The sequence below is a fragment of the Malus domestica genome, chromosome 10 (assembly GCF_042453785.1).
Source record: "Malus domestica chromosome 10, GDT2T_hap1".
Classification (NCBI taxonomy): Eukaryota; Viridiplantae; Streptophyta; class Magnoliopsida; order Rosales; family Rosaceae; genus Malus; species Malus domestica.
In genome coordinates this window covers 24,918,297-24,941,336 of record NC_091670.1, presented here as the reverse complement: position 1 = coordinate 24,941,336, position 23,040 = coordinate 24,918,297, and the positions used below count along the sequence as shown (strand labels likewise).

Genomic DNA, 23,040 nt, shown 5'->3' with positions numbered 1-23,040 from the left:
ATATTCCGTTGAAGCATACAGATAAATAATAATGATGCCAGAATAAAGGGTTGCCTTTACAGGATTTACAACATGCCGAATGTAGCAAACATAAGGAACCGTCGAGAAAATGAACGTGCAGATGCAACTAAGTACTGCAGATATATGTCAATTTCGGTAACAAAAGGCATGCGAGAGGGGCGTGGATAATACAACAAGTGAACCACCACCTCCTAAATTCAACTCTCTCCATTCTACCTTTGCTCGAGGAATATATTCGTCGAGCATGTATTTCTTATTTGATTTTTTTTCTTTAAATTAACTGCTTGATGAATATTTCTTCAGGCTAAATATCTTTAGATATTTTTATTTTCAAAATCTCGACAAAATGGCATTGGGCAAGTTTCATTTGTCATTATTTTTTTTCCTTCATTGCATGAAACATTAACAATGATGCATGAACTCAACTTTTACGCATTCCGAACTATAAATTCTGCTTAAATTGTGTTCACATTATTTTATACACATACTATTTTGTGAATTGAGGATTGTGAAAGGAAAATAGTAGGAAAAAGCAAGAAAAATTAGGGGTTTTCTATCCTAAACTTGCATGAGCCACAACTTCTTGCCATTTGAGCTGCGTCGTCAATGAGCCACGACCTGCAATCCGCGCCGTTCTACTGAGCTGTCAAGTCTCTAAAGCCAACTTGTTGCACTTTGCCTGACGAATTTTATTATTTGTCGGCCAAACATCTAAGTGATGGGGTTTACGTGACGAATTTTGTCCGACGAAATGTTATCGGGCAAAATTATAGGCGATGAAAATGTATTTGGGTTGACAAAATTATTTCGTCCGGAAAGGGTTTTATATATGAACCAAAACTAAGGTCTAAAATATCGATGATATCGGAAATATCGGTAGTCCAAAAATACGGAAATTTCGACGGAAATATCAGGATATTATCGATATCGATAAAAATTGAATAAAAACCATGGAAATTGTAAGAAAAACTTGGAAATTTTTATTGAAACTGTGCATGATGTTTATTTAGTCAATTATCTATTAGTTTATCACAAAAAATTAGAAGGAAATGAATTGCATGATGGATTTAACTGATTTAAGTTGATTATATAACGAGTTGGCAAACATTGTGAGTGTAGAAAATATGTAGTAATTAATGAAATAAGTTTAAACACACCATAATCATTTATATATAATGGATTAGTACAATATTTTACACTTTATGCATTGCATGGTAAGATACATGAATGACTTAGTACCACATAGAGTTCCTATCAAGGTCTAAAATATCGATGATATCGGAAATATCGGTAGTCCAAAAACACGGAAATTTCAATAAAAATATCGGGATAATATCGATATTTTAGACCTTGATCAAAACCCATGTTTTACTTACTAAAAAGAAGTTGAGAAAAGGTATGGAGACAACTATATCGTGGACACAATTGAAGTGATCAAGTTTGAGTAAATGACATATATTACCCATATATAATTTTTAGACAATTTCTGAATTTCAAATGTAGAGATTTCAATCATAATGAACTGGAATCGCATAGGGTAGCCACACCTAAATCTCCTTCATCAAATCAAACACACGACATGTTGTGAAAATGTGTTTTAAGTTCTTGGGCTGATTAATGTGAAAATAAAATTGTGAAAGGCCTTTCTCTTTAATGTTTCTACAGTGTTTGATGATTTATGTGAAAATTTGATATTTAGTATAATTTTTTGCTCTCTTGACATGTTAAATAATATTGTCAATTGATAAATTTTTTTTTAATTTTATTGAGACAACAAATCAAATACTTGAAACACACAACAACGTTTATTATATATTGCATCTCATCTATTAAAACGTCATTAAATGATTTTGACAGCTGCTATCAAGTTTAATAGCAAAAGGCTTTGCCTTTAAATGATTCAATGCCATGTAAAAAATTGAAAACTCGATTGGAGAGAGTTTGTAGCTATTTTTTTACTGTTATATGTTTATGTGACAATTTTGACAACTCATGCTTTAAGGTATCCGATGAAAAAATAAATTTAAAATAATGTGATGTGTGTGGATGGATGACATTGGTTTGGAATAATAATATATTTAGGATTTAGAATCTCCACTTTCTGCAAAAACCTATTTCCAATTTTACCGCTTTGAAAAACATGAACTAAAGATCGGCGCCGTCAACGACCGTCAACTACCGGTTTCCCCACTTTTGGTGAGAACCGTCCACAACTGTTATAATCCAACGGCTGCAAAAACACCCCAGCCGCAATTGTTGATCTCCCACACCTGAACTCCACACCCTCCTTTCCCATCATCCGGTTACCAACCCAAAATATCAAACACCATCCCCGCCAGGTGTCAGTCTCCCATCTGTCCGTATTTACGACTCCAACCGGGCGACCGGCGATGACCGGTTGAAAATACACACGTAGCCGGTTGCCCTCTGTTTTCTTCATCCATCAGAACTCTTTCAACGTCAAATCCTGCACACATCAAACCAAAAGAATTCAATTAAATAGAAAATAAAAACAATTTTCCCAGTTTTTGAGTTGAAAGCTTTGTGGGTTTTGTGGGCTTATTTGTTCCCATCAATTTCCAATTTCTCTTTCCGTGATCTTTGAAGATTTCGTTTAGCTAACCAAAACAGTAAGGCAAGTATTTTCCATCTCATAATCTCATCGCCCACCAACTATTTTCTTCAAATTTTATCTTTTTTATGTGTAAAGTTTGAATCTTTATGTCTGAGTGTGTGATCTTATTAGGGTTTTTGAGTAATTGATTTTGTGAATTTGGGTTTTTTCTGGTTAAGTTTTTTGCTTGGTCTGTGATGGTTTCTGTATTTGGATTTGGTTTCTGTAGTTCTAAATCTGTGAGTTATATGAGTTGTATTCTACAAATAATAGCTATGAACTTTATGCTTTACTAAAAATAGAATAGAGTCGTGATTATTATGGGTTTTTCTGTTTTGTTCCCCGAAATTTGATATGGTTGTGGCTGATTTGGTGGTTTGGATTGTGATATGGATTTGTGGGTAGTCCTGGAAATTTCAAAGTTCTTTTCTTTTTAGGGAGTTTATATTTTCAGTACAGTTTAGGCTTGTAGCTTGTGGTTCAATAGGTTAACTGCGCTGTTTGATCTTTTATCTTTTAGTTTAACAAGTTATTGAGAAGTGAGTTGAGAATTTTCGGGTACTTTTCTGCTCAGATATCTGAAGGAACAACACAAAAGGAAGACGCGTAATTGGAGCTGTTGTGTGGTGTCTGTTCCTGGTATCGAAATTTGTTTGCTTGAGAATAGTACGAAGCTCTTGAAGTTTGAACTACCTGTATGTGGAAAGAGTCCTTGAAAGGGTATACTTGAAGTCCAGTTGGAAAGGGTATACTTGAAGTCCAGTTTTTTTAATCCAGGAGTGGATTATGTTTTGGAAGAAAATGGCTGCAGGCACTGATTATCCACATCCGCTTTCCATGTTGGATGGCAGCTTCAGAAAGGAGAACGTTATTGTTACAAGAGACGAGAAATCAAGTACTTTTGAGAACTTAAAGCAACCGAGCGTTGGCAAACCTCCTCGGCGCCTCTCAGCTATTAGGTACTGCGTGAGCACTGCCCAGTTGGCTCCTGCAGCTGAAGTGGTGAGATTGATTTCTATCAGCTATAACAATTGCATTTTATTATTCATTTCATATTAAATGGCATGAAATTTGATGTTGCCTTTTCACTCCTTGCTTAGGAGTTGGATATTGAGATTGTTAATTCAAAGTCCCCATCAAATAGTAACTCAGCTTTTGTACCTGTTTTTCGCTCTGGAAGCTGCTCTGAGATTGGATCAAAACCATTTATGGAGGATGAGCATATCTGTATAGACAATATACTTGATCATCTAGGTGCAACTGAGAACTTCACTTCTCCAGGAGCATTCTACGGGGTCTGTATTTCAATCATTGAACTATGTGTAAAATTGTGATTATAAAGATTAATACTACTTTCATGTGATTTTTCTGAGTATACAACTACCCTGACATGCCATTATGTGTCAATCATTTTGTTCCATTGCAGGTTTTTGATGGCCATGGTGGTACTGATGCAGCTTCTTTTATTAGAGAGAACATTTTAAGGTTTATAGTTGAGGACCCGGATTTTCCCTTCTGCACTAAGAAGGCTATTAAGAGCGCTTTCCTAAACGCTGACCTTGCTTTTGCTGATACCGGTAGTCTTGATAGTTCTTCTGGTACCACTGTACTTACTGCCCTCATTTCTGGAAGGTGAGAGTTATTATTATTCTATTGTCTCTTTACACATCTTTTGTTGATAAAGTGATTTTAAATTGTCTCGGTTCTGCTAGCGGCTGTATGTTAGTTTTCATATTTGCAATGTGCTTTATCTGCTCCCTCGTTGAAAACTTTCTGTTTTGGGGTTGTTAGAAACAATTTTTGAACAATTGCCAACGGATCGATTTTGAAGCTTATGGAGCTATATGCTGGAGAATTGTTAGTAGGAAAATTTGAATTCTATTGAGATCGTTGTACATTATAAGCTATCTTATTGCGCCACGTCCACAAGTAATATTTCATCTTTGCCAACGACATTTCTTGCTGTTACAATGTCATCCATGGTGCTTTCATCCAGGAATGCTCTCATGGCTTTATATCTCATGGCATCAATATAGAGCTTGTAACATGGTAATAAACGTTTTAGTGGGAGGCAGGGGGTCACATTTTAAACACTTCCATTGTGCGATAGATGTCCGGCTATAAAATATAAAGTCATACCGAGGTAAACTTGATAAGTTTTTTTCTGTATGAAGAATGTACTGGAGGCTTGTAAGATTTTGACCACAAAGTTCTCTTCAATTACTTGTGTCTTTATAATTGGTATGATCCTGATGTGCATATGATTTCTCCTTTTCAGGACGATGTTAATTGCGAATGCTGGGGATTGCCGAGCTGTGCTGGGAAGAAGAGGTAGGGCAGTGGAGCTTTCCAAAGACCATAAACCCAATTGCGCCTCAGAAAGAATAAGAATTGAGAAACTGGGAGGTGTGGTGTACGATGGCTACCTCAATGGTCAATTATCAGTTGCACGAGCTCTTGGGGACTGGCACATGAAAGGCTCTAAAGGTTCCTTGTGTCCGTTGAGCGCAGAACCAGAGCTTGAGGAGATGATTCTAAGCGAGGAAGATGAATTCTTGATCCTAGGCTGCGACGGGCTGTGGGATGTGATGAGCAGCCAGTGTGCAGTCACAATCGCAAGGAAAGAACTAATGATTCACAATGATCCCGAGAGATGCTCAAGAGAGCTGGTTCGGGAGGCACTCAAGCGCAACACGTGCGATAACCTGACGGTGGTTGTGGTATGCTTCTCGCCAGATCCACCCCCGTTGCTTGAGATCCCAAAGTTAAAATTCAAGAGGAGTATATCGACGGAAGGCCTGAACCTTCTGAAGGAGGAACTAGATGGTAAATCATGATTAGATTAGATGTTGGATCAATCACAGTTTGAGGATGGTATTGAATGATGAGTTTTCTTTTTTCTCTTTTATTTATTTATCCAGAATTGCCATCAAACAGCCAACCATCTCTTGTTTTGATCTGTCTTATGATCTAAAGATTTCTGTTGGCTTTTGATTGAAATTTGTTGTACATAATAATATAGCAATAAATCAGGTTTTTTTTGTCTTTCTTTTCCTGGTAACTAATCCACCCGTCTTCTCAAATCATAGAACCCTAAATTCAATTGCAGAAGTTTTAATTTAGAAGGGGAAAAATGAGAAAGGCATCATAAAACAAGCAATATCTTTTTGGAGGAATTTGGATGCGGTTGTGGGAACAGCCGGATTTGTTGTTTATTAAAAAAATTAATTTTCTTCAGTGGTAATTATTTCCAGATAAATTGGATTAATTTTTTAAGGAAAATCCTATGACGCGGATTCCAATTCCTAAAACCTATCAATAGACTTTCCCATTCCATTACGACCTACATCATTCTGTGGACTAGTAGTTGCTTTTCATACAAGTTAGGGTTTCGACTTCGGGATCGGAAAAGATGGCTGCTGTAGTTATGCGTCCTACTAAGGCAGAGCAATTGGACTTCCTTCACCTGAGGCAGCAACTGAAAGATCGCATTCGCATGAAGAAATCAGGAGGCTCTGCTGCTGCTCACTTCTGCTCGGTTAGTAGTACTGCCGATGATAACAAGAAGAAATTGCCTTTCGACAACTTCGGATCCTTCTTCGGCCCATCGGAACGTGTTATGATGAAGAGAGTGCGCGAGGAGAAGAAGGATTTCATGCCGGAGTTGAAGAAGTTGGCTTCTAGGGTTTTGAATTCCGGCGACAAGTCTAAAGCCAGCGTAAAGAGTCCTGCCCCCTTGAGCACGGCATTGAAGTGTAAAATGATCAAGGAGTCCCGAGTTACTCCTTTCTGCAATCGGACGGTGCAGAAATTCCAAAGCCTTCAAAAGGAGGAGAGCCTGAAGAAGTTGGCAAAACCAAACCCTCCTCGGCAAAGTCTGAATCTTCTTAAACAATGCAAGGCTTGGAGCAAACAAAGCAATGTAGCGCAAAACCAAAGCCGGAACAGAAAGAATCTGTCTCAAAACATCCGATCAAATATCGCGTGGAGGAGAGTTCAGAGGATGTGATTGGCCAATCCAAACCCTCCTCGGCTAAGTCAGAATCTTGTGCAATAAGGCAAGGCTTGAAGCAAACAAAGCAATCTGTTGAGCCGAAAAGCACAGCAAAGCCGAAGAAATCCATCTCAAAGATGATAGGATCAGTGAATTACCTCAGTGCATTACTTGTTTACTCATAAGCATTTTATTACTGTTATGTTAAATTGTCTAGGGTGAAAGTTTGTTAGGAGGATGTCCAGCCGGCACCTTAGCGGGAGGTCAGGCCTTTAAATGGAGCAATAGCTCTCTCTCTCATGTAATGGTTATGAACTCTTATTCAATACAAAATATATTCTCTGGAGCTGCGCTCCTTCTCTTTCCCTCTCCACTATTCCATCGCTGCAATTGTCAAGGCTGAAGCAGGAACTGTAGGTGGTTCCTATCAAAAGAAGCAGGCCAAAGACCGTGTGATGGGGGAGCAATCAGTTGATGTTTCTTCTGTGATCCAGGAGATATTCGGACGCAACCGCAAGCTCCCCAGGCCAGATGATGACGGTCATGATGTTGCGATGGTGTCCACGTTTGACGAGGAAGAGTGCAAAAATCGCGAGGGAGGAAGACCGGTAGCCACTCGAACAAGAGGAGAAGCAAGAAGAAAGGTTCAGAGCAGCAAAGAAGCTCAAGATTAAGATCAAAGTTTCCAAAAATTGATGTTGCATTTCTTATTGGAGATTTAATTAGGTTTAAGATATTTGGATTCTAATTAATGAAAGTATTAGTTTCTTACCACGAAATCCCATACATATTTGACTGTTTGAAATTAACAGGAAGAATTCCAATACTAAAAAACTGTCTAAAATTTACTAGTTATGCCAAACTTGTAGACCACGTCACTGGGTATCTAAGGTAACAAGGATACACCAAGAAAAATACATGTACAATGATAAATTGTCGTAGACCTATAACTCTATCGTTGTTGCTCGACATCATATGATTCGCGAGCATATTCCGGCCCCCTTGTGTGAGTACATTTCAGTTATCAGCACTTGACGCGTTGTCGTTTGGCCGGACTATGGTCACATTCTTTATCTATTTTCCCATTCTCATCAGCGCTGTCGTTCTTTCGCTTACTGTCTTCACACGTGAAAGTCCAACCGAGAAACTGAGACTCGGAATCTGAGAACAAAGAGGTCGGAGCTGCTTTGTAGTATGCTAGTGGAGCCGACTTTATCCTTCGTCTCACCTGCAGTATAGTCAACACAGTGAACTAAGATGCCTCGAGATGAAACCATCAAATTAATTGCACAAGGCATATACTAACAGTAGCTTTCTACAATTTATGTTCTTGGGCTGCAAGTACCAGTTTCCACTACTTTTTCTTTGTGAGGATAAATTCCCAGAATGCATAAAGTCTAATATACTTGAGGAATTCCAAGACAATACAACAATACCTGCTCTCCAAATATTGTCGCATATGAACCTGAGCTAAAATCTCCAACAGATATTTCAGTGGTTTTGGCTCTGACTGTCAAATCATTCTCGAGTGATAAAACAAACCTAAGAGCAAAGGAAAATATATCAGGAAAAGTTCAAAGATATAAAGGACCGTACAGTAATCGCGCGATCAGGAGTCGAGCATGAAACCTTGAAACAGCAGGGCAGTAGTGGTGACGGAGGGTATCAATCTCCCAAAGTGAGCTTCCTGTTTAAAAAGATATCTCATGAATATGTAAAAGTTACATGAAATGCAAAAGATTTGGAAATTAGGGGGGAAGTAAAATACTTACTCATGGCATTTGATTTCATAGGATCACTTTGTTCATTATCAAAAGGATCAATGCCTGATTTTTTGATTGACTTATCTGCCGAACCAGTTCCAGTGCCATCAGCACCATCAGCAGCCCTCTGTTCTGCTTCTGGATCATCTTTCACAGTTTCAACACCACCTCCCTGCACGAACATTAACTCCTCATATGCATCATGTATGAAAAAAGAAATAACAAAGAAACACCCACGAATTCAGACCAAGAGGATAGTAAATTCATTGACAAAGAAACAATTAAAGATTGTCTTCATACCCGATTCACCAAGCAATTGATTGAAGGATGTCTACGTAGAAGATTATGAACCAGTGCAATAATAACTAATGCTCCAGACGGAGGAACTGAGATTGACAGCCTACTCAATTTCTTGGCAAAAGCAGCAGCCAAATATGCAGGAAGAAGTGGTGATTTTAAGCAAGCATCTACAAGCTACAAATAAAATAGCGATCATAAATTAACCAATCAGTTCAATGTAAATATTACCATTTAGTCCTATATGGCTTGTGTATAGAAGCTTAAACTGTTACTGCAGTAAGATTAGTATTACCTGAAAAAACTTTGATCGATGCTTTGCCATAAAAATAGAGGGAGCCAGTAATGCATAAAGTTTCTCATAAAAGTTGGGGTACTCTAGACCATGTTTTGTCATGAGGATAAAGAGACTGCTAAGAGCCATGACACTAATAACACCACCAATGTCATATGATCGAGTTAAGAAGTCACTGCACATGTCAATATATGTCATATGAGCTTATAGAAAGGGCAGTGCATGTTTTGTCAAGAAATTAAATACACTCAAGGTCACAAAGAACAAACTGAAAACCATAAATAAAATATGTTCAGTAATTTTACCATAACAAGACGGGGTTGGCTAGAAAAGGAATGACTGCCTGATGGAGAGTGGCAAGAACCTGAGAATCAAAACATAGCCCAGTCAGAGAATTATAAAGTAGAAGACTATATGTAAATGCAAGGTAAACAGAATGAACAGACAGGCACTAGATGAAAATAACATTTAGTCTTTTTTCCTGTTATAAGAGACTGAAATTTCATAATAGATTACAAAGATGGACAAAAGATCCATCATACAAAACGAAAATCAAGAACAGCGAGGGGAACCAACTAGACCCCTGAAGCCAAACAAGACCAAACTAACCCCACCCTTGAGACAAAGAAAAGGGGTTGGGCTCGTCCGGGGGGGGGGGTGGCGCGAATCCAATAGAATCAAGCCAAGGCGAACATCCTTAAATGATTAGATATGGAGCCCAAATAAAGCAAAAAGCTGACTTTATCTCAACTCGTAAATTGCAATTTTGAAGGATTCTACCTTTGTTGGCCCTTTCTAACCATCTTGGTTATCAAAATAACACTAAAAGAAACAAAAATTCTGTGTTTATATGATAAAATTTTGTCAGAGAGACTAAAGGGGACGAAAGTCACAAAACCAAAGCGCATGAAGTACAGTACCACACATCAGGCACTGCTTCTACAAATATACTAGAACAGCATTCCATATAAAGGAAACAAGTATAGTCCAAATAAAGTGTATGGCTGGTAAAAGGCATTCAAATTAGGAGCTATGAAGAAAGGGAGAGAATTCATCACGTTGTGGGTAGTGGGTATGAGTCTTACCTCCTTGTACACATCAATTGGAAGTGGTAACCTTAGAAATGATAACCATGCTTTAGTAAATTTCAATTTCATCTTTTTGGCAATATTGTCTGCAGACAACACCTGAAGACATTGTGAATCCATAAGGAATGCGGACCTTTAATCTCATAAGCAAAATACAGAGGGAAATCTAGTGAATGAATACACAAACTATTTTGATAGTTGCATTGACACATCTAGATTACCTTATCCTTGTGCTTCTCAGTATGTTTACCATCTGCCTTCATCTTCCCAGCAAGCTCTTCATATTCACCTTTAGACAAAAAAAAAAATAAAAAATCAATAAACAAAGAAACTTAAAAGCTCAAATGATCACAAAACTAAAAGATGTTATAGAATAGGAAATAGGGACGAAAGTGCTTGCTTATAGTTATCACTGATCACCATGTTAACTAGTCTGAAATTGAGACGTGAGGCATGAGGATACTCACAGCCCTCTGTTTATGTAGAAAATACTTAATCATGCAGGAAAACCCCACGCACACATTCACATAGATTACTGTGAACTTGGGTAGGTGAAACTATGAGAATCGTATATTAGAGCAACCAATTTGAAGCAGAATTGGCAGTGTTAATTGCCAGAACTTAAAGAGACTTTTCTCTCATGCCATGTTAGATCACAGAAGCATACAAAAAATACAAAAGAAAGATAACACTTCCTTCTAATGTTTATGGAATTATCCATGTATTACTCACTTTTTCGACTAATTATAATACTGTCCAATGAACTGGAAAAAAGGATCATTTTTCAGCATCTTTGCATTTCATTAAGTTAAAACAAAAGGTTGGCCATAATCATGTTTGAGGCCATAGCATGGATTGACTAACTGATGCATACTCTATTTTCCCTTTTGGTAGGTGACTGACTCATCCATTATAATATTAATAATAATATCTTCCACCAATATAAGTATTAAAAGGAAAGTAAAGTATGAGTTTAATTGTTTAATCACTGAGGGCGAAGGCAGAGAACACTAACCTGATCCACTCCACATCGCATGATCAGTTTTTTCAACTGAGCTTTCCAGAGAGGGGATGTGTGATATCAAATAATGAATCTTGTGAATTAATTGATCCATGCTGCAAGTAAATGATTTTAGCAGTCAAAAGCTAACCAGTTAAAGCATCAACATACTAAAGAATCTAACACCTATGCATTATAAATTAGAATTCATTGACTTGATCACAAAATTAAAGAATAGCACAGATGAAAAATGGACTTTGAGTCAAAGAAGAAGCCAATATTATGTAGAGGCATACAAGGATCTCAGTAACTTAAAAGTAAAATGTTTAATTCCAAGAAATCTTGATGTGAAACCAAAACATCTATAGTGTCAACAATCTGCATATGGCGAATGTAACAATAAAAATCTACGGTTATTATTACCCAAGAACTTCACCACTTGGCATTACCTCTGACTTAATCAAAGCACAGAAGGAAACGTTCTATATTAGGGTTATGTACATCTCTTAACAAGGGAAATTCAATGAGAGAATAAAAGAATCGAAATTTCCTATGTGATAACGTTGTGGACAATACTAACCTTTCTCTGGGATGCTCCCCATCATTGCCGTCTTTCTTCACATTGTTGTCCTCTAAGAGAGAGATAGAAACAACAAAGCAACCAAGTTAATACTAACACCACCACCGCTCGAAAAGATGAAAAAATGAAAAGCCAAACGTTTTGCAAGAACCCCAGCACAATGTACCAGAAATGCCATTTGCATCCAGAGTTTTAGCAAGCTTTTCCAAGCTAATGTAGGTAAAATAACTGCAAAAAATAGATGCAACAATTACAATACTTTTTAAGTGGTCAGTACCACAACTTTCCTCAATAAAATTACTATAATTAATGGAATGTGACCTTACCGGACATCGATATACTTGAAATACTTGGATGAGAGCAAGTCTAACAACAAATTAACCGGTTCCGTAGTGTAAACCTATGGATGACAACAGAAAATTATAACTTACTCTTCAAATTACAACAGAGAAACATGAAAAATAAAACTCAAATTAAGCTTTTGGAGAATCAATAAAACTTACAATACTTCGAAGCAGCCTATGGTACATTGCAGAGTGAAACTTTCCGCCATTTCCGAACTTCACAAACTCCATTATCGTGTCCAACACCACCTCCTAATCACATCACCAGCAAACCGAATTAAAAAATTGAATTCAAAATAACATAAAAAACATAAGAGAAAAGAGAAAAGAACTGAAATTCAAAAAATGGAAAAGCGACCTTGAGAGTTTCGTCAGATTGCGGCGAAAGCAGGACTTCGACGAGGGCCTCAACGAGCTCGTCGAACTTGGAGCGGAGCCAGGTGCGGTATATGAAGTCGGGGTCGTCGTGGGAGCCATCGGCGGCGGAAGGCTTGGAGGAAGAGGGAGGTAGGTCGGGGAGGAGAGGGGTAAAGAAGGACTGGAGAGAGAGGAGGGACTCGACGACGAACTGAGGCGGCGAGGCCGGGGAGACGAAGGAGAGGAGCTTCGGGAGGTTGTTGATGTGGGCCCGGGACGAGAGGAGCTGGTTCCCTAGTGTTTTTAGGTCGGAAAGCTTGGTGCTTTTTTGCTTCTGCTTCTGCTTCTTGGAGAGGATGGAGGCCATGGCTGCTTCTGGTAAAAGCTCGGCGGGAACGGGAACTGAAAGAGAGAGTGAGCGTAAGGGTTTAGGTTTTTAGGTGCAAGGCGACTTCAATTCAATGAGAACGACATGTCGTAATAGGTTGGTATAAATATAAACTTTTTCCTCTTCTGACAAAACATAAATATTTCACCAAAAAAAAAAGAAAAAACATAAATAATTAACAAAGTCCTCTAAAGTTTTTATTTTTTATTAAGGGACTAGCTGGTGGTTTTGTCATGACAGTCTTTCCTTTCGGGACCGAGAGTATTTCAGTATCTTTTGGCCATCATCGTGTGATTTACTAATACCATGAATTGAACCCAAGATGTGCCGTATAGAATGCGGGCCTGAGATTCGTCTCCAACCACTGGACCACTCAGTGTGGTTAACAAAGTCCTCTAAATTTAGTACCTTCCAATTTGCAGTAGCTTTCATGAGACGTTGTTTCGAAAGGGAATTTCACACAGAGGTGCCTCGAATGCGGATAATCTCTATAAGCAATCTGCCTCTCTCACCAACAGCAGCAATATCATCGGACGTCACGGATAATTTGGATAACTGAGTCACCGGCTCAGATGGGTCGAAGTCTGAGACGAAACAGTCGTCCACATTTTCCAATTGTTTAACATCGACATTGCTTGCGGCACAAGGAATGTTGGAACAAGACGAAGATGGAGTTTTCTTGATTGTTGCCACTTTTTTTTTTCTTCATATTTCTGTGATCATCCTCCCAAGTTGCTTATGATTGCGTCGTAATGTTTCCTTAATCACACTGCTTTTAACCTGATTATGTTCAAGAATGGTTTTTCAATCAGTACTTCGAGCAAGGAGGAATGCCAAGTCTCCGAAATTAAAAGGATAGATGCCGGCCACCTTATATCCGGCATGAAAGCCTTCATCTCTTTGTTCAACCTTTACAACATGACAGGCTTCCAGGGGCTAAAGTGGGATCCAAAGTTGTTGAAAGGAAAATTCTTGTTATCGTTACTGTCCGAGTAAGCCTTGAGCAGCAGCAGAGCCTCCTAATTTCTTCATGTCAGGTTCTCGTCTCTTTTGTTTGCTGCCTCAGCTGGAGAAAAAATTGCTCCACGTCGGCAGGATGCAAAACTTCAGCAGTTTGAAACCCTAACTTGTTCTAAAAGCAACTAGTTCACTTCACAAAAGACAGTGACCAAAAAAAGTGGTAGAGTGCGAAGACTGTAAATTGGAATTTATCAGGCAACTTGCATCAATAATTTCCTTAAAAATAAAATCTTACATTAAGATCAATTTCTTTATAAAGAACTTGATACTAAGGAAATGAAATCCAATTTTCTGAATAAATAAAATCTCCAAAATCTAAATGGAACAACATCAGTTTTTCAAAACTTTGATCCTAATCTTCAGCTTCTTTGTTGCTCTTAACCCTTCTTCTTGCTTCTCTTCTTTTTCGAGCAGCAACCGCTCTCTTTCATCTTCCTCCTTCGTGATTTTTGCACTCTTCCTCTCTTCGTTCAGAATGTCATCAAACGTGGGCACCATCGCACTATCATCTCTGTCATCATCGTCCCTAGGGCGCTTGCGGTTACACCCAAATATCTTCTGGATCACAGAAGAAACATCAACTGATTGCTCCTCCTTCACACGGTCTTTGACCTGATTCTCGAGACAGACTTTTTCAGTTTTGGCATCGGCTTTGCTATGCATTTCGGGTCAACAGATTGCTTCGTGTGCTTCAAGCCTTGCTTTGTTGAACAAGACTCTGACTTTGCCAAGGACGGTCTGGCTTTGCCAATCACAACCTCTGGACGCTCCTCCTTCAAACGATATTTGATTGAATGTTTCAGGACAGGTTTGTTCTGTTTCAGCATTGGTTTCATGCTACATTGCTTTGTTGAAGAGGATTCAGACTTTGCCGAGGAGGATTTGCTTTTTCCAACTTCTTCATGCTCTCCTTTAGAAGGCTTCGGAATTTCTGCCCTGTCAGATTGCAAAAAGGAATAATCCCGGGACTCCTTGATGATTTTACACTTTAATGCCTTGCTCAAGGGGGCAGGACTCTTTACGCCGGTTTTAGCCTTGTCCTCCGAACTCAAAACCCTAGAGGCCAACTTCTTCAACTCCGGCATGAAATCCTTAATCTCTTCGCTCACACTCTTCGCCATAACACGTTCCGATGGGCCGAAGAAGAATCCGAAGTTGTCGAAAGGCAATTTCTTCTTGTTATCATCAGTAGTACTACTAACGGAGCAGCCGTGAGCAGCATCAGAGCCTCTTGATTTCTTCATGCAAATGCGATCTTTCAGTTGCTGCCTCGGTTGAAGGAAGTCGAATTGCTCCGCCTTGGCAGGACGCATAACTACAGCAGCCATCTATAGAACTAACTTGGAAACCCTAGCTTGCTTTCTAAGCAACTACTACTTGACAGAGTGATCGATCGCGAAAAGAGAATGAATTGGAAATTGTAGCTTGTAATGTAATTAATGGAAGGGGAAAGTCTGTATTTACAGTTGAGGCTTTGGATTGGCGGTGCTTTCATTTTTCGGCTTTGTTCCCTTGTGGTTAGTGAACTGCATTTCGATTTCAAACCCTTCCCTCTCTCGAAATGTAAATTGGTGTAAAATATTGTTTGTACTGACAAATATTGAGTATGGACACGGTCAATTTTGTTTTCTTTTTCTTTTTCTTTTTCAAATTTAGTAAATTAACAGAAAAAAGGTCATGACACTTTTTCCAATGGTACACAAGTTTGCTAAAATTAAATAAATAATAATTTTAACAAAGAAATAAAAAGTAATATTTTGGAATTCTGTATGCTACTATATGAGTACATTCTGTCAAAATATCATACATGAAGGATTAGGATTATGATCTTCTTTCAGAAGGGAACGGTATCTGTTAAGGAAACAAAAATGTTCAAAACTTTCAACACTTAAAAAAGATTGGACACTACCACCTAAAGACCAACTGAATATGGAGACTGCTACTCGTTGAATGTGGTAACCCGGTAAAGTTTCCGAACAACTCAAATTACAGGAGAGTGAGGACATAGCTGGCTGCAGAGCTCAAATCACGAAAAACGCACCTGGCTCTCATCTAGGTTTAGTTAGCATTGGTTATCGATTTTGGTATGAGTTGCACTTGTGATTCAAGAACATACGTTTAGCATGAACCTCAAGTTACTTGAACTTCGGAAGCAATGTTTTCTCCTTATGAACACTGTCCGGCAAAGAAGATAAGAAAAATCTCAGATGCTATTAATTTGTGAAACTTCAAAACTTTGAGCGGAAAATGGCGGCAATTTGAACCATACTAACCTCAACTTTGCATCAAGAATCATTAACTCCGAGCTGCTTGAGAGAATCTGGACCAACAAGGAATATACGTTGTGGGATATGGTACCGGAAAACAACTATTCCTTTATATGCTGTCCGTGGTACACCATCCTGAAAACAAAGGAAACACAAACAATCAACTTCAGATTGATAATTTAACAACCGGGGTTTAAAGAGGCATTTAGCGCATTTTATTTCCAGAGCTACTTGCATACTTAATGGAGACAGGACTTATCGAATTGAAAATTCTCCCGTCATAAAATCAAATGCATTATTCCTAATTTCAATGATAATTGAAGGAAAGTTGCACAATAAAAAAGAAAAATGACCTTCCACTCTTCAAAAATACCAAACTGGCCAGCAATGTATTCGAAGTCTGGCTGGTCGTTGTACTGTATGCGAACATCACCACCAATGTTGCGTGCCTTTAGTACAAGATCAGATCCATGGATAGGTTTAGCTTTTTTCACAATGTCAGCAAAGTGTTTTAAATACTTGTCCTGCAAACAGGTTGAAAAATGTATTGATTATAGATGTAAAGAAAGAGCATTCCCACTAATGTATTAAAGCATCCATTACCTCCATCAGGTAGCTCAAATCCATTGATTTCCAGTCAACCTTTAGAAGCAAAAGGTAGAAAAGAGTAATTCAATATGAAAATGTTGAATAATGATAAGGACAAACTTAAGAGTAGAGGAATGATACAGAAGAGAGATTGGTAATTACTGGGACATCATTCAGCTTGATTGGCTCAAGATATTGTTTGAAAAACTGTCCCAGACTAGAACCCTGCATTACATGACATGAGAAATGAAGCATGAGAAATTTGACAATCCTACAAGGAATGGGGAGGGGGGACTATTTTAAAGCCATTGAACTTGACAATATCGCTTAGGTTAAGTTAATCACAATGCAAAACTACTATATAGGGATCAAATAAGGAAGTTATATAAAAAAGGTCGTACCCAGTGCACAAGGCTCCCGCTTTACGCAGGGTCTGGGAGAGGTGAATGTCGGCTAGCCTTACCCCCATTTATGGAGAGGCTGCTCCCAAGTCTCGAACCCGAGACCTACCGCTCATGGGCGAAGGCACTTGCCATCGCACCAAGTGCGACCTCTAAATAAGGAAGTTATATACGGCAATAAAAAGATGGGAGAACCATTTTAACTCAGAAGTTGTTCCCCTAACATTGTTTGCATTTTCAAAGAACAAAGGACCACTTTAAGATAACTCCCAACTTTATGAAATCTATTCCTCTAACAATGTTTGCAGTATCAAGGAACAAAGAACCACTTTAAGATAAGACTTCCTGACTACCGGGATATATATTAAATAAAGTCGGTGCAGAAATCAATAAACTAATTCACTGAATTGTTCGAAAAGCAAAGGTGTGACTGCTTGCACTATATAATGCTTAAGGTTGGGAGGCAATGAACAAGAAAAAGTAAGAATACATACATGTTCTCCAAAATTATATGTTCTGCACACTTCTGGCCGAATAAATTGTCGACCCTTATGATTCTCTTGTAACCTCAACCAGTCATCCCAGTAAGTGAAGCATTGTGAAAGCAAACATTTAGAGGATATGGATCTAAATTTAAAAACATAGAGAAGTGTAAATCAAAACGAAAGTCATTTCAGCAACAAGGATATGCCTTTGGCCATTTTGGTGATAGCTCATCCCATGTAGATCTAGCCAGCATCCACCCGAGTCCAGGAAAGAAATCCGATCTATAAAGTATATCTGCACAGTGAATTAGACAGCAGATCAGAAAGCATAATGGCTCTGACAGTTCTATTTCAGATAGCTGTCAATGTATTGTGCCCAAACATCGGTGAAAAATACTGAGGATGCATGCACTTGTTGGTAAGATGATAATAATGTAATATGTTAACTGATAAAGTTAGATAATGTAGCAGAAGACCTAGATGCAAAGATATTGTCAAACCTTAAAAATACGAGCAAAATGTTGCAAACCTACATGAGCCAGGAACCTGAACAAACATGCCTAAATAAGCATTGGTTCTCCCACAAAAACAAAAACATTTTCTCACTCCAGTCACAGAGGACAACAAAAAGGGGGTGTAGGATAGGGATCTTAATATTACATTATGCAATTGGTCTTGAAATAATAAAAGTTGTATTATGCTTTATTCCAATCTTATGAAGATTAACTTGAAAAATTAATGAGAACTCACTAGGATCATGCACAAACTGTTTTTGCCCATTGTCATTCCACGAGGAAACGGCCATGATAGACCTACCACAGTTTAATATACAACATTAAAAAAAGTGAGGAAAAGTCAGAATTTCTGGAGTTCGGAACATTTATATAATATGTATTCAAGTCATAAGACCTTGGATTCATCTAGAAGACATACTTATCCTTGTCAAGAAGAGCTGCTGCAGCCTCAAAATAATCGAAAAAATCAGGAGCAATTTCCATATCATCTGTGTTCAAGGATGATGGATTGTATCATACTTAAGGTGGAAATAAAATAAAATAAAATAAAAAGATCGACAAGATAATCCAAGGAACACTTTTTCACCTTCAAGTATGATTACGCGGCTGAACTTATGCTTGTAGAACAATCCATCCAATGCCCATTTGTAATGACCTAAATAAATAGGCATGTAATAGTGAGAGGTAGTAGTGAAGCTAATATAACTGAAGAAGCAAAGAATCCTTACGCGCAATTTTGTAGTATGCAATCAACTCCCCAGGTCTTTCAGCATGAACTGGTACATAATCCAAATGCTGCATAAATCAAAGTCCGAGTTGATGGCTATCCATGTGTGTTTCCAACATCAAGGATACACAGCTTGATTATAAATGTACAACTTACTTGCATATAGGTAAGCTGATCATAGCTCAAAGCCATTTGTTTGACAGCGGGATGCGATCCGTCCTATGAAAAATGAAGCTACCATGTTGAGCTATTGATTCTCTACTAGATAACTTCTAAAGAATAACAAGTGTCAATGACACCTATAATGTTTTACCAAAAATTAAGCACATGATACCTGGGAGACAAATAGAGGAAACTTTGAGGCAACAGAACTCTGATATCTGGATAATTGGATAATTAGGCCAGTGCGTCAGTACAAATCTAAAAACTGTGCTGTGTGGTGTAAGAAAAAAACTTACTTTTTATGTGACGAACATGAAACTTACTTTAAAACAGACTTAACCGTTCTTTCCAGATAATCAGCACGATTGCATGCCATAATTACAACTGCTGCCACTGGCACCTGGTTTTTGTCAATCAGCCGACCTAGGCCTTTCCCTGAAAATAAAAAGTGACAAAAGAATAATCCTAAGTTCGTTGGAAAGTGTTATGGCAAAAAAATAAGTATCTGGAATGTGCTGAACAGCTCAATCATAGTGAAAAGAGAAAGGGGATTTCAATCTAAAAATTTAATTAACAAGATCTTCCTCCCCCGCAAGAGAAGCCTCTCTTTCTGTCAAGCGAGTTAAATTGGTTCAAGGGGCTATTATAATAAATAACTATTTGTCTAATAGTTGTATGAAATCCACTTCAAATACATTCATCTAGCCTAATTCTGGTTTACGAAAAGGATTTTTTGAAAGCACACAAGATATCTTCTAAGACTAGAAAATAAGTGAATGGAGGTGCCTCTTTATATCACTATAAGAAAAGGACTTTGTCTAATAACCACATACTTTCAAGTTCTTGAACTAGGACCTTCAGTTGTCCACACTCTTGCTCTAGCCGTTGCTTTTCTTCTACAATTGCAGCAGTCTAGTGTCAGAATTGAAAAGAAAAAAAACGAATAAAAAAGTATGTCATAACTTTTTTTACAGACCAGAATCTTACAAAAAATAAGGATGAGAAAAAATACAGACAATAATTTCATCAAAACTAACCGACTACCAAAGAGTAACAAAAGTAATATACAATCAACACAATAATCAGATCTGATCCAGATAAATTACAATAGAAGGGGTATCTTAGTATGTTTTGGCAAAGAAGCAACAAAAGGATTAAGCACCTCCAGAAACCATGTTGCTGCCTTAAGATATATGACAGTAAAGCACAAATCGAAACTAAATTTCGCAAAATGACACATACACTAGACTAGAAAAAATTACGATAATATGCACAGCATAATTGATAAATATAAAGCATACTCATTAGTACAAGACTAAAGAAAGCATAATCGTCGTGCACCAAATAATGTAAAAACAGACATCTAAAAGGCTCATGTGCTAGAAATATATCACACCATCTAGGGATACAATTTGTCCTTGTTGCAAGCTTATTCGATCAATAAATGTCCTCAACTGAGATGTACAATGGTTCTCTGATTCTATCTGCAAAACGAAAAACAAATGTCATTCAAGATAAAGTAACCAACTTTTTAACCGTAGAAGCTTCAAACGCATAAATACACCTTATGGTTCCCGAAATACAAGCAGGACCCATCTTGCTGGTCTCAAAGTAGATTAAAAAGGAGATATAAAGAAACGTTAACTTTGAAAATTACACAAAACGGATGTGAAATTGCGTAAAAGTTGCTCCTTTTGCTCAATTTCTTTAAGCAGACAATAAACCAACAACACAAATTGATCCTACTAAGCAAGGAGCAACTTAATTCACATTTCTCATCAAATGAATAAATAAAAAGAGTTCAAATTGCAGACGAATTTATCATGAACTGCTCTGATACAACAACAGACTCATAATTTTGACATACCGCATCCGCGAGGCGATCAGCGTACTGCGATTGCGTAGCGAAAAGCCGCATCTGCAAACAAACAGACACACAAACACAAACAGAAGAAAATTTAGCAGTCATTTCTTTCAACTACTGCAGCAACAACTCCATATAACATTTCAATACCATATATTCGTGTGAGAATTAGGGTTTTGGGGTGCCCACCTGAATATAGATGAACGCCGCCGCTGCAAGAAACAGGAGGAACCGAAAATCACAGAGAATTTTCTTCATTTTGTTTAAATTTGGTGCGAAAACAAGGATTGCAGAGAATTATAAAATTTGGTCCGATCTCATATGAATTTGAACCGGATGGAATTATAAAGATCAAGGATTGCAGAGAATTTTCTTCATTGTTTTGGTGTTTGGTGAATTTTGATCGCGTTTAATTTATTGGCAGTCAAGTTTCATGACTTGCTAACCTGCGCGGCTGTTCTTGCTCGAAGCACAGTGATGACAGTGTCCCATTTTTCCTTTGTTGGAACTTGGGACCAGAAATGTGAAATGGGCTTTCTGGGCTGAAAGGAAGAAATTAAATGGGCTTTGGGTTTAATATAGGCCCGATAGGTTCCATTTTTCATTTGCTTTTCTAAAGAGATCATGAACAAAAGTTGCAATTGCACGAGGACAAGAATTCCAACATTATCTACACCAAAGTTGGCTAAACAATCAACCACCTGATTACCTTCAGGATATATATGAGAAACTTGAATCCACATGGAAGAGAGATTGGTACACCAGTTGGACCAGTCAACCTATAAACGCCAAAGCACCTAAATAAATGTATTTGAAAGAAAATGGATTGCCAAAGTAGAATCACACTCAATCCAAAGAAAATGTCAACTCTTTTCCGCATTCATATTGACAACATGAATAATATCCTTAAGATCTGACTCCAATCCAGTAACAATATTGAAAGAACCCACAAAGCACCCTAGACAATGACCCAAAGGATCTCGGGAAATAGCACCAAATTCAGCATTGCCTGGAGAACCACAAACCTAACCATCAGTATTTACTTTGACTTCAAATGCACAAGGAGAACGCCAAAGAACCTCATGGATTTGGGTCACCCTGTAAGGCCTATCATGCACTCCAAGCGCTCGGAGAGTGCAAAGCTCGTCAACGGAGATTCAAAAACATGACAACACAAAGAACACATTGATGCAAATGAGAACCCGTGACGAAGCAATAAGTCATCAGTTAAAAGCTTTCTATCAAGAAATCGCCATAAAATAATAGAGTTACACGGATGAAAATATTGACGCCAAATCCATCCATCCCAAGTAACAGTTAATTGTTGGCTTAAAATCATAAGCCATGGATAAAGTGCACTATCAGAAGAAGGCAACCAAATTAATTTATCATCCATTCATGACAAAAGAGGCTTAATTTCTGAAATTTCTGACCAGATAGCAACAAGAGTAGCAGTTAAATCAACGGGGCAACACCTTGCACGAAAAAAAGAGGAGGAAATGCAATACATAAGAAAGAACTTTGAAATGCCTCAATTGTATTACTCAAATCAAATGTTTGAGATCATAATTGCACTATAGTGCATTGCTAATATTTGACGTCCTTTTGTAATCGAATTTTATTTTGTAGATCATATTCACAAGGACTAAGTAGATGATACAAAATGAAATATTAGGTGTCGATGTTAAGTCGTATTTTAATCTAAGGAGAACAATTTATCTCTAGTTAACATGTAATATCTGTTTCATGCGAATTATTATCTAATAGTAAAAAGATAAGTGAAACCGTGACAAATTAAAGGCAAACATAATGTCATATGGGTAGGGGATTTCTATTTCTAAAATCCCCTATTATAAGATGTGTTTATTAAGGATTGGTTACATAGTTATCATTCATTTTTTTTGCTTAATCAAGTTAAATGAAAAATAAGTAATTTCCATGTATATCCATCAAACTCTCTAAAACTCTAAAGCCAAAGGAAAGGATCCTCTCCGGATCCCCTTCCTCCTAATCCAATGACTGAAATTATTATAACTTTAAAACAGACCCTTGTTTGTAGCTGTTTAATCAATTTTCAAAAGTACAGATTCCTTGATTTGGTGGATTAGGAGAAAGAGATCCAAAAAAGATCTCTTTCCAAAGCGAAAATATCCAATACCAATCAGGTGAAAATATAAACAAAGGGATGTGCTATCCACACATCCTATTTTACTTCTCACACACCTCTTGATAATTTATGTCCGTTGATTTTCTTCAATTCATCTGATCCG

General features: G+C 37.8%; 5 protein-coding genes across 5 annotated transcripts; 2 read left to right on the top strand and 3 right to left on the bottom strand.

Annotated features, from left to right (window-relative positions):
* Positions 1-2,480: 2,480 nt before the first annotated feature.
* On the top strand, positions 2,481-5,680 carry LOC103422184 (probable protein phosphatase 2C 27). Its single transcript, XM_017328648.3, has 5 exons — positions 2,481-2,656; positions 3,210-3,637; positions 3,736-3,930; positions 4,062-4,267; positions 4,914-5,680. The coding sequence occupies exons 2-5, from the start codon at positions 3,422-3,424 to the stop codon at positions 5,470-5,472; spliced, it is 1,176 nt and encodes a 391-aa protein (XP_017184137.1). The 5' UTR covers positions 2,481-2,656; positions 3,210-3,421; the 3' UTR covers positions 5,473-5,680.
* A 274-nt stretch (positions 5,681-5,954) lies between these two features.
* On the top strand, positions 5,955-6,749 carry LOC103422220 (uncharacterized). The gene has a single exon (XM_017328664.3). It carries the CDS (start codon positions 6,048-6,050, stop codon positions 6,642-6,644), a length of 597 nt encoding a protein of 198 aa, XP_017184153.2. The 5' UTR covers positions 5,955-6,047; the 3' UTR covers positions 6,645-6,749.
* A 628-nt stretch (positions 6,750-7,377) lies between these two features.
* LOC103422183 (protein NUCLEOLAR COMPLEX ASSOCIATED 4) lies at positions 7,378-12,799 on the bottom strand. Its single transcript, XM_008360219.4, has 15 exons — positions 12,355-12,799; positions 12,156-12,248; positions 11,979-12,052; positions 11,819-11,880; positions 11,653-11,704; positions 11,088-11,188; positions 10,294-10,361; positions 10,070-10,171; positions 9,290-9,348; positions 8,985-9,159; positions 8,693-8,866; positions 8,402-8,564; positions 8,259-8,316; positions 8,066-8,171; positions 7,378-7,857 (listed from the first exon to the last, which is right to left on the bottom strand). Exons 1-15 carry the CDS (start codon positions 12,718-12,720, stop codon positions 7,654-7,656), a joined length of 1,857 nt encoding a protein of 618 aa, XP_008358441.3. The 5' UTR covers positions 12,721-12,799; the 3' UTR covers positions 7,378-7,653.
* A 1,292-nt stretch (positions 12,800-14,091) lies between these two features.
* On the bottom strand, positions 14,092-15,089 carry LOC139188632 (uncharacterized). The gene is made up of 2 exons (XM_070806261.1): positions 14,490-15,089; positions 14,092-14,373 (listed from the first exon to the last, which is right to left on the bottom strand). The coding sequence occupies exons 1-2, from the start codon at positions 15,087-15,089 to the stop codon at positions 14,092-14,094; spliced, it is 882 nt and encodes a 293-aa protein (XP_070662362.1).
* A 460-nt stretch (positions 15,090-15,549) lies between these two features.
* LOC103422182 (alpha-1,3-mannosyl-glycoprotein 2-beta-N-acetylglucosaminyltransferase-like) lies at positions 15,550-21,275 on the bottom strand. Its single transcript, XM_070806063.1, has 18 exons — positions 20,960-21,275; positions 20,774-20,824; positions 20,303-20,390; positions 19,740-19,802; positions 19,230-19,341; positions 19,079-19,124; positions 18,901-18,963; positions 18,746-18,812; positions 18,604-18,672; positions 18,436-18,505; positions 18,253-18,314; positions 17,708-17,797; positions 17,512-17,606; positions 16,779-16,841; positions 16,632-16,670; positions 16,382-16,552; positions 16,035-16,163; positions 15,550-15,936 (listed from the first exon to the last, which is right to left on the bottom strand). Exons 1-17 carry the CDS (start codon positions 21,026-21,028, stop codon positions 16,047-16,049), a joined length of 1,335 nt encoding a protein of 444 aa, XP_070662164.1. The 5' UTR covers positions 21,029-21,275; the 3' UTR covers positions 15,550-15,936; positions 16,035-16,046.
* Between the last annotated feature and the right edge of the window lie 1,765 nt (positions 21,276-23,040).